Below are 17,693 nucleotides of genomic sequence, written 5' to 3' on the forward strand. Positions count from 1 at the left end.
ATTCTTCATGGAACACTTCACATGTTTGGGGAAATTAGGGTGTCTGCTACTACATTGCATGATTTATGATCATGCCTTCAGCAGAACTGTCATGCAAGTGGGAGGAATCAACAACAAAGAAGGTAGCTAAGCTATTCTACAACTCAAATTAGCATATTTTCTTGGACATAATCTGAGCTCTTACAAAGGCACCCTGACAAGTAACATTTGTATGATGATCGTATTTACTTTATGTCTGCAAACATTGATACAGTTTCTTCTAGAAAATATTTGTCGAGCCAGATATCTAAGCGGCTAAGCCATTGCCTTTACCCTTGTAATTTCTTCTTCATTGTTTCCTTCCACAAGAACTTCTATTATGACTTTTATGGGCAATTGTTTTGAGGTATTAGGAACAACTAAATCAGCAGTAGTAAAATATAGGAGCTTAAATTGACTCTGTTTTGTTCTTTGTAAAAAGATACCACCAGATGAAATAGGAATGCATTGCCAAAAGGTCCCATTCCAACAATTGAACTCAAGGGTTACATTTTTTCTGCTGAACAAAAAGAAACAGAAAAAAGAGATTGTGTTGCAGACACATAAAATATTTGGTTTCACAACTACTGCAATATGAAAAATACAGACCTTAAAATGCTATCTCAATATTGCAGGAAATATTAAATACTTAATACAACATGAATAATCTGACAAAGCATGTAACTAACAAATTAAAGACTTCAAATCAAAGATCCCAGAAATTCTAATGTTATTGCCAGATATGAGGTAGAATTCAATTATAAAATAAGTTTAAAGTTTAAAGTAGAGAAGAACCAAATTAAATACCCAGGTTGATAAACTCATTTTTCACTAATATTTTGGCTTCAAAGAAAATATAAAGGTATCAAAGTTACGGCTCCCAGCAGGCAATGTGTCCATAGGTTGCTCCATTTACAATTCTAGAACTTACAGGTAAAATTTGTCAATCTGATGGCATGACAAAAGAATCTTACAAAGTGGGTCTTGAAGCAGATTCTCATTGTTAGTTCCGACATCAATCATCACAGGAAGAACCTATAGTAAAAAAGACAAGATTAAAATATAAACAAGAAAGGATGTTGCTGAAGAAGTTGTTATGATGATATGATCATTCTTTCTTACAAGCAGCAAACACAAACTAACATAATGAACCATCAAAAGACCACAGAAAAGTGGCAGAAATCTTGACAAAGAAAGCTTTCAGTAGGCTTCAAATATAATCAATATCTCAAACAAGGTTTTTAATTTCATACCGTACCGGCATATCGAGCTTTGCTCGATACGGTACGGTACAGGCATACTGAGCGGTATGCCAGGGTGTACCACTCGGTACGATATATATATATATATATATATATATATATAAGGAGTCGTACACTGCCTCGGCGACGTCGCCTCCTTTTCTTTGCCTCATCGCGTCAAACAAGGAGAAGAACGCAGTCTTCTCTTCATCTGCAACATTCGGCAAAGACGTCGAAGGCCTTCAGCATGACGCAACGAGAAGAATGTGATCTTCTCCTCATCTGCGACGTTCGGCGAAGATGTTGAAGGTCGCAGACATCTCCGGCCTTCGACACGACGCAACAAGGAGAAGAATGCGGTCTTCTCCTCATTTGCGGCATTTGGCGAAGACGTCGAAGGCCGCAGGTGTCTCCGGCCTTCGGCGAAGGACACGACGGAGAAGTCGAGCCGTTGCCTCTCCGTTACCTCCTGGATCGGGATCATCGAGGGAGGGCGACGCCGGATCGGAAAGCTTTGAGGTTCTCCCGATTCTCCCTCTTCTCCCTCACCGAAGCCAGGCTGATACCGTCCGGTAGCGGGCAATCCGCGTACCAATTTGCTGGCGAACCAGTACATACCGCCCAACATAGGCGGTATCATTCAAAATTAAAATCCTTGATCTCAAATTCTCAATACATAATGTAGTAAAATTTGTGATGACTCAAATGCATGGCTACACTAAGTGGGCTATAGTAAGCAAAATTTGACGTATCGAAGTGTATCGCTTCGTATGGGCGGTACATCGGTACACCCCAGTGTATCATGTGTCAGTATACTCGGTACAGCTCGATACAACTCGGCATGTACCATACCGATAGTTGGTCAGTACACCGGTATGGATCGGTAATGCGAACCATGATAGTAAGTATCAAATGTTTTCTTCAAACTATTTCAGTGAATATTGTAGAAAGAAGCCTTTTACTGTACAAGATTTGAGTGCAATTACTGGAAATAGAAATGAAGAATATCAAGCAGTACAAGTGATAGGCCAAGTTGGATCAAACTACTCAACACAGGAAAAGGGCAGCGACCAGAAGAATGCGAGCCCTAAACAAGAGTCATCCACATACTGGTCCATGAATGGATCGGTATGTACCGCCAGTTTTGTACCGTTTTGAGCGATAAAACAATCCTTGTATGGCATTGGCTGATAAGCCAACCGTGGCAGGTGATGAGAGAACTAGCGGTTGCGTGCTACGTAAGGAGTGAGCATGAGCGAGAAAAGAGTGAGGGAGATGTGTAAACATCAACAAAGAAGGGAGGAAGGCGTGACTCAAGGGATTACCGATATAGGGTTTTAATAGGTAAAAGAATATCATCAACAAATCCTAAAGATAGCACATACAATATATACCATTTAAATAAAATCAGGTGAGGAATAAAAAACTAAACTTGAACTTATGGTCAACAAAATAATAGAAGAATAAATAATACCCGTTGAGGATTTATTCCAGCAGCAGCAACATATAAATCCAGCTTCCCAATTGCGATGCCAATACCCTGAACCCCAAGATCACCAAGGCCCAAAATTCGACTTCCATCAGTTACCACAATCATATCAACCTAAAATCAAAAGTTGCCTCATCAACAAAAAATCATGGGCTAATCTATTGGTGAGCTGCACATTTCAGAAACTAGAAAGAGCCTGGAAATGATCAGGTTATGAAATGATAAAAAAAACATCAAATTGTATGAGCTTATATAAATATTCCTGTTAATGTGCTAAAGACTAAGCAAACAACAAATCTTTTTGTCCAAAGCCTATGGACTTAGCAGATGACAAGAATCCATTTTTCCTAAGAATTTTGCTTTGTGCTATATTAACTATCAGAGGAAGATAAAAAAGCAGAGGTTATGCCTCTTTGCACTATTCTGGTACCTGTTCAAAATACAAATTTAATCCAAAATGATATAGATATATGTGCAATTTCTGATGTGTATTGTATAAATTAGTGTCAAACTATTACACATTTTAATAATTTATTAAAACAAACATGATGTATGACAAAACATGCATGTCTTTTCAAAGTATTATTTTGTCCTTGGTTTATATTGGGTTATAAAAATGAGAAATTCAACCATTAGAAGATGAGCAGAGAGAAGGCATTAATGTAAAGTACAAGTTGCACTAGAAGTGTGCTATTTGTACAGCATGTGACAAAGCTAAGTTGAAGGATAAACACTAAATGACGAGTCACAAAGAACTGCAGCACTAATGACACATTTGAAGAGAAAAAAATTGAAAACTTAGTTACTGATTCAATCTATGATGGCAGCACAATCAGTAATTCAAATGAAGCACTCTCTAATAATTGCTCAAACCATGGTCCAAAACATAGGCCACAAGAAGAGCAGAAGAGCTCGGACTCACCTCCACTTCCTTATAGCACATTTATTCAAGTTTAACTTGAGCACTAGACAAGCTATATCCTATGCATTGAGGCTCTTCTCATTACTCATCAGCCATTTAATGAGCCATGATTTAAAAACGATAAGCCCAAGTCCCAAAGGACAAAGCAACCAAACCATGAGTTTGTCTTGCCTATTATCCAACATCTGAACTCCACCTTAGGTTGTCTTGCCAAATAGAAGTTTAATTTTCTTTGGGGACTACCAATCATTTCTATTAATACTAAGTCAATAGCATCAATATGTCACAAATCCACAGCACTCAATTGATGTGATGTAATGACAATCCGTTAGCTAAGGAAATTTTGTAAGACAACTGTAACAAAAAAGTTTTTAGCCGACCGACAAGCAAGGAATGCAATTTCGGCTGAAATGGTATGACACAGCTGATGTACTTCAGTGACAATAGCTGTAGTTCCTAGTTTACTTCAACCTCCTCTACATGCCATGGTTACACTTGCCTCAAGAGGCTCCTAGGACATGTTATTAATGATCATGTGGCAACAACTTTTACCACATACATGCATCAATGCCACACAGTTTGAGTATAATCTGTCATGAGAGCAGTTCCAAGATTGGGTCCAACAAACATACCATAAAGATATAAAACTTTCAAAAGATCAAAAGTTTCTAACTGTGGAATCCCATCATTTGTTTTAATGGTAAATCTAGGTATATATTAATGTTATGTAGATGTATTACATTCCTCAAATCCCAGAATTTCATCACCTAATCCAACATCTCAACTCTTTATGAATTCTTTGTTGGTGAAGGGACACTTGAATTAATGGAAACAACTTTCTTTGATGGAGGACTATATGATGGAGTGTTTCCCCAATGGATATGAAAAGATAATAATTTCTATTTTCGATCCTTAGAGACCACAATTTCTATTAATTTATGACTTAGATATGCTTTTTGTTCTTATTTAAGTTCAATTTATATATCAAAAGATTAGGAGAAAGAAACCTTGACAAAGGGTTTTCATTTTTAGCTATTTGGGAACTTTTTTGTAAATAATCAATACAATTCGAGCCCAAGACCTTGTGATAATCTATCAAAGTATTGCATCTCTTAAATATATCGGATGAGGTTTTGAACCCTCTACCTTTGGTACATAGACCTGGTACACCACCACCAAGCTAACATTTTAGGTATAAAAATATATTGGATAAGGTTTCAAACCCTCAACCTTCAGTAAGTGAATCCGGTACATCATCACTAGACCAGTGTTTTAGGTGTAAAATATGTTAGATAAGGTTTTGAACCCTCAACGTTTAGGAAGTAGATCCAGTATATCACCACCAAACCAATATTTATGTGTAAAAATATGTTGGAAGAGGTTTCGAACCCTCAACCTTTAGGAAGTGGATCTGGTACACCACCACCAGACCAATATTTTAGATGTAAATATATCAAATGACGTTTCAAACCCTCAACCTTTGGTAAGTGTATCTCATACACCACCACCATATCGGTATGCGTAGTTAGTACAAAACCTCGTTCCTTACATGCAACAATGTTCCAGCATGAGCAAGGAAGGGAATGCAATGTCCAAAAATCAATTTTTGAGATGAAGAATTGGACATGCATCTAGTAATCGAAAGCTAGGTTTAGAGAAAACCTAAGACTTCATCACTCTGACAATTGTTCAGATTGAGAAATTGCCTGCCACATCAAAACAAACTGCATAGAAGAATGTCGTAGGTTATTGAGTGGATATGTGCTTTAGTTAAGTTCATCTAATCATGGAACAAGAATCATGTTTATAAGTATAACATCTATCCACAACTGGAAGTCAATATATTTTTTTTCTAAGATGTATGGGCACGAATCAACTAGAGCAGTAGCCTCCAAACACTACAATAGTTATGGGCATGAATCAAGATCTAACAATAATCAGAGTTAGCACATATTTTTCATAACATGTAAAAGCTATTATGTGAACCTGCAAAAGCTTGACCTTAAGTGACACTGACAGGTACCAACGATGCACTACAAATAGGATGCGCTACAAACATGAAACTGTTGATACAATTGAAAAGCATACAGCTTACTGAGCTAATTTCACTGTATATACAGCAAACTCTGAAACAATATTACTTAGGATAATGGATTGCCAGATATGAAAAAAGGTAAAGCCTCATTAACTTGAAAAAGCAGACTGTAACTGTATCGCCAAAACAGGAAAAGCAAGTTTGCTTGATAAGTATTTAGTATAGTTGTGCAAAAAGAAAAAGTAACTCAAATACCAGCAGAGAATAATTACTGTCAAGAAAAATCCATATATTGTTCCCAATTTCAATTCAAAGAATTAAGAAATAGACTACCTGCTCAGCTGGCCAATTATATACCATAGACATCATCTCTCCATGATCAGCTGCACTGAAGTACATTCCCCGCGGTCGTCTAAAGAGACCACTATAGTTCTGGCAGACACGACCAACAGTGGGTGTGTACACTATTGGCGCATATTCCTTGATGTTTTCAATTAACACCTGCACATGTTTAAGCGAATCCATATAACCACACTTACCAAAGCAAAGAGTTGAAATCATAAATGAAAATTTGAATAAAGTAGTGTGCCCGTCATCAAAGAACTGTACATTGATCAGAAAGATGCCATTAGATAACATTACTTGTGCCCATGAATGGTCAAAATCCAGTCATCACATAACAAAAGGCTAACAGGTTCATTAATTAGCAGAAGGATTAAATGATGTATCTCAGTCACAGGAATCCTCCACAAACGACAATCAGCAAACTCAAGATAGAGTACTTATAATCAAACTTCCAAAACTCACTTTGTAGTACATTGTTTCATTTCGGTCATGCAACCTGTTAAGAATGCGCCATTTGGCCAATGCATTGGTGTCTGATGGCCCATCACTCGCATTCAATTCCAGTCTTTTCAAGTCAACCACTGTTAATACAGGAAATTACTTAGAAACATATAAGCAACCAACATACGACAATGCAAGATATTAGGTAGAAAAATGTTCAACATATTATTGAATAATTCTGATTACTTAGAAACATATCAATCATAGTACTCCATTTCTAAAAATTTTACAACATAAAAAATTCAATTAAAATAAAGCCAGCTTAAAAAAGCTTTCCAAAATTCATGTTACAGAAATGCAAACAACAGACTGCTGAGTAACAGAACAATGAAAGCAATTTAATACATAAGTCAAACAAATATATAGCAATCATGTCGTGATAAGCCTAAATAATACATGACTAGCATATGAACAAAACAAACTGTTGAAACGAAGAAAAATAGCATTTTCAGTCTAATTGATGAATTGTAAAGAGCATGATTTGGGTTAAGATGTTTTAGGTCATTAACTTATAAGGACTTGAGACCCACTAAGAAGGTGGAGAAGTTCAATGTTTGGCAAAGAAAACATCCTTCTGCGTGTAAGATTCCTTTATTTCCTATGCTACATTTAGCTTAGACTATATCCCTGGACCATGTTAAGTGGGCCAGTATCTCAGCATTGGTGACTGGAGGTTGACCATCAAACCTTGGGTGTCGGCCATCAGAAGTTATATTGGAATTTATGCTACCAATGCAGGTTATCTGATCATCAGAAGTTGTGCATCGACTGACAAAAGATGAGTGTTTCATGGTTTAATTACCAAATGCGATGGAGAGTATATAGAATGTATGCTTAACAATCTAAAGGGAGTTGGAAGGTCAAAGTGTCTATCGTTATCATTCACGAACACCCTCCAAACTAACCATTGAAGAACTTTTGCCCCTTTACAGTTTTGCCTACACATTGAATAAGTAAAAATATGTTTGATGTTGGACAAGTGCATGGTGAGTAGAGAAAATATGATTCTTTATTTTCAAAATAGAGGAAGGGAAAGAGAGGAAAAAGAAAGACAATGATCATGAAAGATAACAAGAATAGAAGAGATAATAAAAAAATAAATCAAACTCACTCTAGTTCAAGTATTGACTCTTGCGAAAAGAAGTCTTGCACCGATGCACATTTTATGCGTGGATGATAGAATTGTATCATCAGAAAAAAGGTTTGAATATCAAATTGTAAAAACATATTGTTCATCCAAGATATCCTCTATTTCTTCTCCTTTGAATTGATGATATAGTTGGATTTGGGTTTAGTTCAACATGCGTTCATTTCAGCATTGTTATTTTTTTCTTTGAAATAATTTCAGTACTTAATAAGAACTTTTTTAAAAATCATAAATTGACACACGGCATTATCTCCCATCGTTCCATTTTAGTTTCAAAGATTACTCAATGGAAGCCAATGAGAAAAAAATTTAGAAGAAAACACAATTTGGTATTACAAGATTTGATTGAAAATTCAGATTCTGTAAGAAAGTTTCATGATGATTAAAGGATCTACAAGAAAAGTCTATCAATCATATAGATTACAAACAAGAAAGATTATTTACCAAAATAAATTTAAAATATAATGCCCCCAAGGATAGAAAGAATAAATGGTTGATTTACACATAGATTGCAATTTTGGCTGGTATTTATCTCCGACCACTGCCTGGCTCACGGACCAAGTGCAGACCAGGCAGTTCAAGCCTGCTACAACGCTACCACCTGGTACAGCCTTGATACTAAGTGAAACTGATCAATTTCAACTTGTACAGCCTGTACCAACCTGTACATGTTGGTAGTGGTCCAAATTTGACTGTTACATTGTTCCAACGGTCAAATATGACCTAAACGGACTATTGCGTCTCCTTTTGGGCTTATTTGAGCCCAGTTCAGCAGACTCCTCTCCTCTCTCACTGTCCTTTTTTTTTTCCTCTAAATGTGCTTAAGCTCACTAATTACCTTCCAAACTGACTAGGGAAGGAAATTATCTGGTGCAGGTTATTGCAGATGGAATAGATTTTATGATTATATGGGAGGTTATGCTAGAGAACAGATAATAGAAAGGAAAGAACCTACAAAAACATAGTTCCAAGTGAAACAGTAATTAAAGGATCAAATTGTCTGTCTCAACTATGACAAATATTTATGTGATAGAAATCCTACATGATAGACTATTAGATCATAAAATACAAAGACAGCAAGAGTGTGTTTGTAGCTGCTACTGAAGCTACACAGACAAGAAAGCCAGCAACCATTGTTTGTGATAAGAGTACTTAAAAACAAATCAAGATAGAAATTTTGGAACTGCTGGAAGCATACAAATTTTCTGAACTTGGTGAAGCATTCATTGTAAATGATGACTATTTTCATATACAAGTTGACCTATGGCCTACAAGCATCATCATTCAGAAGGTGACATGTTTCAACTTGTCAATTTTGTTGGAACCACAGATTTTAATGTCTTCCAATTCTATCACATATGGTGAATTTGGATATTAAGTAAAATAAGTTTAAACTATAACATTTATGAATAATTGCTACTAGGAATGATTGAAACAATTTACTAAAAATATTGTTCTTATGAAGCAAAAGAATAAAAGTTTGACCCATGAACTTGAGGATGGAAGTCTATGCAAATGAAGGGGTCAGATGAGGCACGTCTTATCTCACCGAATCAAGAGATTTAACTTTGATATTTACTTACGTAATTTCTTAACTTTTTGATTGAATAGAATATAGATTTTATTTACTTGTTTTAACAAACTCTATTAGGAAAGTTTTGAAGTTACAAATATTTTAGGATAACCTTCTACTCTCAAAGCAAGATACGTATACCCTATAAAAGGCATATCAACTCAACATAAGGATGGTCATCTTTAATAGATTTCTCTTTCAGCCTATAAAAGGCATATCAACTCAACGTAAGGATGGTCATCTTTAATATAATTTCTCTTTCTTTTGTTTGATGGATTTTACATCTACCCTCAAGGATTTGTCATGTCCAATCCTAAGTTAACACTTCAGTCTTCCCATCGATAACCTAAAGAACATAAGCTGAAAGTGCTTGTCCAGGAAAACGCATCAGCATCTCATCATTTGCAGTTATCCTGTTCTGTAGCTCAATCCACCACCAGTCCACTGTTAATTCAAGTCAACAGGCATCATCATAATTAGCAAAACCAATACAAATTTCAAAAAATGATACTGACAAATTAATCCTTACGATCTTGAAGAATTGATCTTTCAATTAAATCACAGAAAATTCGGGATATTTCTTGTAAGGAACACGGTTCCAGAAACGTACTGAATCGGTCAATCTGTTGCTGCGGAGTCATAACATTCGGAGGAAGAAGCCCGCGAAGATCCAGACGGTCCCGCTCGGTCATGGAGAAGGCTGTGCCCTGATCCGTGCGCAATGAACCAAGAACCAGTTAATCAAACAACTCGATACTCCCAAAAACCCCAAACACGCAGTGGAAGAGTCAGAGAGAAGGATCTCATGGGTGATTAAATACTTTGTTGAACCAGGGGTCGTGGAGGATGTCGAGACTCCGCTTGTGGACAATGGAAGGGCGAGAGCCCTCGCAAGTGGTGAAAGGCCTAGATCGCTCCCCGGCGAGAAACATCCTCAGCCGCCATCGGAGCGGCAACGAGGAAGGGGTTCGCCGGAGGAGACGCGGCAGAGACGACGAGATCGCCATATCCGGCGATGCTTCTCGCGAGCGGAGAAAAGAGGGGGGTTGGGCTTGGGCTACGAGTAAGAGCTGGTGGCGACGACGATAAACTACTTCTTTCCTTTTTGTCTATGACGCGAGAAAGGGGGAGACGCGCGGCTCATCGACGGCCGAGAAAAGGGACCAGAAAACGACCACTACGATGATTATAACGGTTCTAATTGGCACAGTTCACCCGATAGAATGCTATTGTAACCATACACGAGAGGAAACACTATGTCTGAGATGATACGGTGAAGATGTTGAGACATTAGAGCGTTGATATTTCAACACAAGATAAAATACTTGTTGGTCTTTTTTTTGCATACCACCCATGTTTAGTTTTTACATTATTTTGTAGAAAGAGATTTTTATTTTATGAAAAAATAAAATACTTGTAAAAAAACTTTTCTTGTCAAAATCAAGTTTGGGCTAAACTTACACTATTCTTAAATAAAATTAGAGTAATAATTTTTTTAAAATCAAAATTGAGACCACCAATTCTGGTTCGAACCAAGAATACTGTAATTATTCGTAGCCCCTCTAATCAAAATTGAGGCCACCTCTACTCGTCTTTAGCTCATCATCCTCGTTCTACCATTCTTTATTATTCATAGTCTTTTTATGAACAAATGTATTATGGTCGGTGAGTCAACATGGCTCGATCCACGAGTCGATGTTGGGAGTTCTCTATGTTGAGCAGCGTCTCTCCGCTCCCGAGTTGGTTGGCAGCTCGCCCTCATTCACTAGATGGCGATTCCTGGGTCGAGGCGCTCGTGGCTCGAGGGTGGCCGTTTGCCTGCAAAAAAGACATTTGTTGGTGATTCCCGACTTTGGCCACTCCGACGAGCGAGTCAGTTGTGGGTTGAAATTGTTTATGCCTCCTCCCCCGATCGGATGTCGGCCAGGGGCTTTTATACTATTGTACGAGAGTCGGTTGTACGCGGGTTCGACATGACCCATTATCTTCGAGAGTTGAGATGACACTTCAGATTGGCCGTCGTCTCGGGACACGTGGAGCGGCGTCAAACGGCGTCGCCTTGGGTTCCCAGGACGGGACATGCCAAACAACGTCTTAGTACGAATTCTGACTTGACGTATGAGGGTGCTCCCCTTGCTGATTCTCGGGTTGGCGTGGTGTACATACTAAACAGCACATCGGTACAAATTCTGACATGACGTGTAGCATCGACTGTGACGTGTCTTGGATCCAAAATATACCTTATCACCTCCTTTCTCATCCTTGTTTCTCACAAGTGTGGTTGGATTGACATGGGTAATGTATGAATAATGAAGACGGCAGACACAGGCGTGGTGAATGTGTGGAGGCGACCAAAAATTAAGGTGATGGAGGATAAAATAATTATTTATGAAAAAAGTTTATAAAATTTGAGATGTTCTACGGGTATTTTTAAAAAAATTGACTGCGGGCGTCGCCACGAATGATTCATTTATTATCCAACCAATCAAAATCTCACGATTGCCAAAGCACTGGTACAACGCTTCGAATCCTCGTAGGGGCATTTTGGTCACTCAAGTTGTTTGTTTCGCAGGCTCGAGCCACTACAGAACGTGAGAGAGCCCCGGCGGTACCCTCACCACGAAACCTCCTTGCCTTTTCTATCTTCCCGGGCTTTTGGACTTCGCTTTCACGCCAGTTCTGTGACAAAAGTGGAGGCCCTTCGTCTTTCTGGAGCTCCTTGTCGCTGCAATCGCCGGAAAATGTTTTGGTAAGATGGCGTCCGTCGCGCGGAGGACGCGGACTACCCGAGCCCTGAACGGGGATAAGAACTCCGATGCCAATTCCTCCCTCCGTTCAACCGCCGGCTGCGGCGGTCGTGGAGGAGATGCCCTAGCTTCCAGAACCAGGGTCAAGACCCAGTGCGACAAGCCGGATGTCATTCTCCTTGATGATGAGGAGGAGGAGGTGGTGGTGGGAGAGGGAGGAGGAGGAGGGCGGACAGGAGGAGGAATAAGAGGACGGCGAGTAGAAGGCCGTCATAATCGCGAGGAGACGGTTCGTTGGGTTAGAGACTCCGTGCATTTTTCGGAGTCTCTTGTGTCCTCCTCGTCGCAGAACGCCGTCTTCTTTGATGTGGAAAGCGATGAAAATGAGAGTGAGAGCTCTGTCCAGGGTTCCCTGAGGTCGGGATCATTTTCTAACGAGGGGAAAGCGGGCTCCTGGGGCAACTCAGAATCCAGATTGCATGCTGGACAAGCTGAGATAGGGAAAATTCATGAAATCGACGGTTCCAGAGAGGAGTTGGAAGCTGAATCCAATGGACATAGCATTCCAGTTGAAAGTGAGGAAGAAAAGGAAGACGACACTTATGAAGATAGAGAACCTTCCAAAGCTGATGTAGAAGTTGAAGCTGATGATTCTTCCAGTCAAAAGGTTATCCAACTCGATTGTGAAGATGGCAATGAAACGGAAGAAGATATGGCGCTCGATGATGTTGAAAAGGATTGGGGATCTTCGGTCAAAAATGACGAGCTTTCTGGACAGAGAGACGTTAAGGAATCAGATGAAGATGGTGCGAAAGCTAAAGAAGAATTGACGACTGATTCTTGTGTCGCAAAGAGGACTCGATCATCTGTGGGAAAGCAGCAGAGAGTTTCATATGGTCAATATTTTGAAGAGGATGAGTCAGATGATGACGACGCAGACGGGGAAGCATCGCAGGAAGATGTGCCATATGATCATACCAATGAACTCGCTGCCGAAAGCATGAGGAGTACATTTGAAGGCAGAACCGATGGGTGCAAGGAGAAAGGGAGGTGTTCTGCGTCTTTGCTGAAGAAGAGAAGGTTCTCAGTTACCAACATCCCTCTGTCAGTTAGCAACACTGAAACTAGCACTGGTGGCCCTGCGAGCCGTGGTGGCTTTGGCATTTCAGTTCGCACCCAGTCACATTTTGATTCAAAGCTTGATGAGAAGGAAAACAAGCCTGGGATCGCTACTGAGACATTTTGTCTAGATGTGGATGAATCTGATGAGCTTTTTGGCTTAAATAAAGAGGATAAGAAGGGTGGTGAAAATGGTACCAATGGTGGTGAGAGAGAAGGGATCAAACTGGAGGGATTCCGTGTTGGAAAATTCCAAAAGAGAGAGCGGGATAGGCCATTAAAACATTCTGGTATCAAAATCTGTTTTGATGCATTTTTCAGCCACACAGAAAAGCTTCCGGTTGATTCCTTTCCTCCCAAGAATGAGCCATACTGTGAGGAACCTGACTTTTTCTCTTTTGAAGTACCAAAAGGAGTTGAGAAATCTGACTCTGAAAAAGCAATGGATGAACTGTGGGCTGATTTTGAATTCGCTATGGGCTTAGAGAACATTGGCACTTACAATGCTGATAAGGTATGTCTTTAAGCATGACGCTCATGATGAAGTTAGATATTGACAAATGTTCACCAAATTGTAGGGTGGTTTATATCATCACATGTAGTTGTTTCATGGATAGCTAAAAGTTGCTAACTTGTTGCCATGAATGGGTAGTGTTTTAAATAAGTCAAAAGATACCTTCTTATCATTTTGCACAATTTTCATGTCAAGTCTAGACTATTCAAAAAATCCAATCATAAAATATTATTCCCTGCACATCAATCAAGTTTGTTTTGTACATGCTCATGAATATGCTAACATATTTAAATAGAAAAGGAACTTTATTTTTTGCCAATTGAGGTCTATGTGGAAATTCCTTCTTCACATGTTGGTTCTCATAGGATAATTACTAAATAGATTATCTTGATAATTTAGAGAACAATTTATTTGGATAATTTCACTTCATAAAACTGAATTATGCATGATAATTTCTTCTTTTTCTTTTATAAAATAATGTTTTAACGAAACTTGAACTGCTTCTACTAAGGAAGGAGAGTAGCATATGTAAAGGTGCTATCATTCACTTCTATGTAATGAGAATAGAAGAATGTAAACTACTATTTAGATTTAGGTTCTAGATTATAAACTGTAGGATTTTACTCTATATGTTTATCTGACTAATATATTTGAGTTTCATGTTTTGGCCTACTTCAACTCGAAAAATGAGTCAAAGTTTTTGGTGTTCTCGCATTCTCTTATTTGTTAACTTCTGAAAACTTCTATATATTACATAAAGTAATCAGAGAAATCACTAGAATACTAGTGAAGACATATGAATTTTCCTTTTTATAACTCCATTATTTTGTCAATCATCCCTCACTTTCATGCAGTAGATGTGATAAATACCTTTAATATTTATGCCCTAAACTGAGATATCTGTTGCATAGAGACCAATTTGCCCATTGAGAATAGATCACTTTCATGTGAAATTTCATCCAGTAATTTCCACCATATTTGGTGATTTCTTTCTTGTTAAGTTTAAAAGAAGAGATCCCCTGATATTTTGCAGTGTCAAGGAGAAGAATTCAACACACAGGAGCCAGAATATGATCCATTAACTTCATGCTGTGAAGGGAAACATTGTTTTATCCTCGATGAACAAACAGGAATCAAATGCAAGTTCTGCTCTTTTGTTCAGCTGGAGATCAGATACATTTTTCCGTCTTTGGTGAGTGGTCAGTTTTTATTTTGTAGCATAGTGCAGGAGTACCTTATGCTGCTGAAACTTAATGACCTTTAATTTTGCATTTTTACTTTCATGCTTAAGGAAACAAACACTTGGGAGAAGTCTGAGTGGAAATGTTTCAGCGGTGAGAGTGGCCAACTGCATTTTAACGACCTTTGTGAGACATTGACGAAGTTAAATGGACAAGCTTCTCATAGTCATTTATGTGGAACTGTGTGGGATCTCATTCCAGGTGTCTATACAACTATGTATGAGCATCAGCAGGAAGCATTTGAATTTATGTGGAGAAATCTAGCTGGGGGGATTCACCTTGATGAGTTAAAGTCGGGTTCTGGATCTGATGTGCTTGGTGGTTGTGTGATTTCTCATGCCCCTGGAACAGGAAAGACCCGTTTATCCATTGTTTTTATTCAAACTTACATGAAGGTTTTCCCAGAATGTAGGCCTGTGATTATTGCTCCCAGTGGAATGCTCCTTACATGGGAAGAAGAAGCCAGGAAATGGGATGTCAGTATACCTATCCATAATTTGAATTCCTTGGAATACAATGGGAAGGAAGATAAAGAGGCACTTTCCCTGGCAGAGAAAGAACCTCAAAGAAGCAATCTGATACGTCTTGTGAAACTCTGTTCATGGGGCAGAGGCAATAGTATCCTTGGAATAAGCTATAATTTGTTCAAGCAACTAACATCCAAGGCTTCAACTGGTTTAAGTAAGATCCTTCTTGAGAAGCCAGGTTTGCTTGTTCTTGATGAGGGCCATATTCCTAGAAATGAACGGAGTCTTATATGGAAGGTATTAGGAAAAGTCAAAACTGAGAAGCGTATCATCCTTTCTGGAACTCCTTTTCAGAATAATTTTGTTGAGCTTTACAATATTTTGTGTCTGGTAAGACCTAAGTTTGCTGAAAAGATCTCGACTAAAACATTGAAATCCTGTAGGAGGCAAGAGATCTTCTTAGACAAGGAACAAGCTATCCTAGCAGGAGAAAATGGGGGAAAAGGAATATGGGCTACTCTAACTAGTGATGTTACCAATGACAATGTTGAGGAAGTCCGATCAATATTAAAACCTTTTGTGCATGTTCATAATGGTAGCATCCTTAAAAATCTTCCAGGTTTGAGGGAGTGTTTAATTGTTTTGGATCCCCTGCCTCAGCAGAAAAGCATTATTGAGAAAATAAAGTGCATTGGGTCACATGGCAACTTCGAGAGGGAATATAAGGTATGCTTAGCTTCCATTCATCCTTCTCTTGTGACTCATCTGAACATGTCCGAGGAAGAAGAATCTCTGGTCGATACTAATTTGCTAGAAAAACTGAAATTGAGCCCAGTTGAGGGTGCAAAAACACGATTCGTCATAGAAGTTGTTCGGTTGTGTGACCCACTCAATGAGAAGGTGTTGATCTTCAGTCAGTATATACAGCCATTGGTTATGATCAAAGAACAACTAATTAATGAATTTGGTTGGAATGAGGGAAAGGAGGTGTTACAGATGGATGGAAAGATTCTCACAAAAAATCGTCAACCTTCAATAGATATTTTTAATGATACAAAAGGCAAAGCAAAAGTGCTACTTGCCTCAACCAAGGCTTGCTGTGAAGGGATAAGCTTGACAGGGGCATCAAGGGTTATACTGCTGGATGTTGTTTGGAACCCAGCAGTAGGTAGGCAAGCAATCAGCAGAGCTTATAGAATTGGACAAAAGAAATTTGTATACGCATACAATTTGATCACATTTGGAACAGGTGAAAGAGAAAAGTACGATAAGCAATCCAAAAAAGATCTCTTGTCTAAATTGCTCTTCTCCCCGGAAATTGATTTCAATAATCTCAGAAACAGTATCTCACAGTCAGAGGAGGGACACTTTCCCAAAATTATCTCTGAAGATAAGATTTTGGAACAGATAGTTGAAAGACTGAAAATTATGTTTGTTGACATCTACTACCCACCAAAGGAGTACTGTATATGCGCATAGCCATTTCCTTGTCTAAAAGAGTGGATTGTGGTTATCTGTGACTGGAACCTGATTCATGGTTTGCCATCTTATAGCATGCTGTATTTGGATGTCAACCAGTAAGTTGTTCAGAAGAGCAATAAAAATTTACAACTTGTTATAATGGTAAAAGTATAGCAATTTTTTTTATTGTGCAATATCAACTGATACTATGCAAGCATCCGGAAGTTTGATCTGCTTATTTACATTGGTTCTCTGATATTGCATACAACTTACATTATTTGAGTCTCATTTACACACTGTTTTCCTGTTGTCTGTCAAAGTTGTTTTGGTAATTTGAGAAACAATGCATTTATCTATGAGACTTCCAGGTAACAATTCATGTGCATAATATTTATTTTTATTTGGTTCCATAATTTTCATTTTCAATTGACATGAGGCTTATTTGGTTCCATAATTACAGTGGCTTCTGGATATGGCTTATTAAAAGAAACTTACCTTAGATTATGAAGTAGCAAGTTTTTTCCTGTTGTAGATGGGATGACACAGACAATATGCATATGCACCATATTGATTGATTTATTATTGTTGAATACTGAGATTAATGAGAGTTAGGTCTGCTATTAACCTTTCAGCAAGTGAAAGCTTTTCAGAGTTCAAACATGAATTAGCACAGATGATTTATCAGCTTTGTAAGGACTTCGCATATATGAAGTCAGAGCATCCCTAGTCTATATTGGATACCTCTCTTAGTTAACAAATACTAAGCTCTGAATGTGCCCACCACATTTTTTATTTGAAGGTTCATTGTGAATGATCAAAATTTCTTATCGTACCAATTTGCCTAGGAAATTATTAGTTGGATTACTTTCTTAT

General features: G+C 38.3%; 1 protein-coding gene and 1 pseudogene across 1 annotated transcript in view; one reads left to right on the forward strand and one right to left on the reverse strand.

Moving 5' to 3' along the window:
• The window catches only part of LOC135643386 (NAD-dependent malic enzyme 62 kDa isoform, mitochondrial-like), a 33,112-nt gene extending 22,675 nt beyond the window's left edge, over positions 1-10,437 (reverse strand). Inside the window, exons 1-6 of the mRNA XM_065160258.1 lie at positions 10,093-10,437; positions 9,882-9,978; positions 6,513-6,631; positions 6,039-6,206; positions 2,734-2,862; positions 993-1,053 (exon numbers count right to left, since the gene is read on the reverse strand). Coding sequence (XP_065016330.1) covers positions 993-1,053; positions 2,734-2,862; positions 6,039-6,206; positions 6,513-6,631; positions 9,882-9,978; positions 10,093-10,278 — 760 coding nt within the window. The 5' untranslated portion in view covers positions 10,279-10,437. The remainder of the gene's footprint in view (positions 1-992; positions 1,054-2,733; positions 2,863-6,038; positions 6,207-6,512; positions 6,632-9,881; positions 9,979-10,092) is intronic.
• Positions 10,438-12,025: 1,588 nt separating this feature from the next.
• On the forward strand, positions 12,026-16,838 carry LOC135643745 (SNF2 domain-containing protein CLASSY 4-like; annotated as a pseudogene).
• Positions 16,839-17,693: the final 855 nt, after the last annotated feature.

Source organism: Musa acuminata, chromosome BXJ3-7 (assembly GCF_036884655.1).
Source record: "Musa acuminata AAA Group cultivar baxijiao chromosome BXJ3-7, Cavendish_Baxijiao_AAA, whole genome shotgun sequence".
NCBI lineage: Eukaryota > Viridiplantae > Streptophyta > Magnoliopsida > Zingiberales > Musaceae > Musa > Musa acuminata.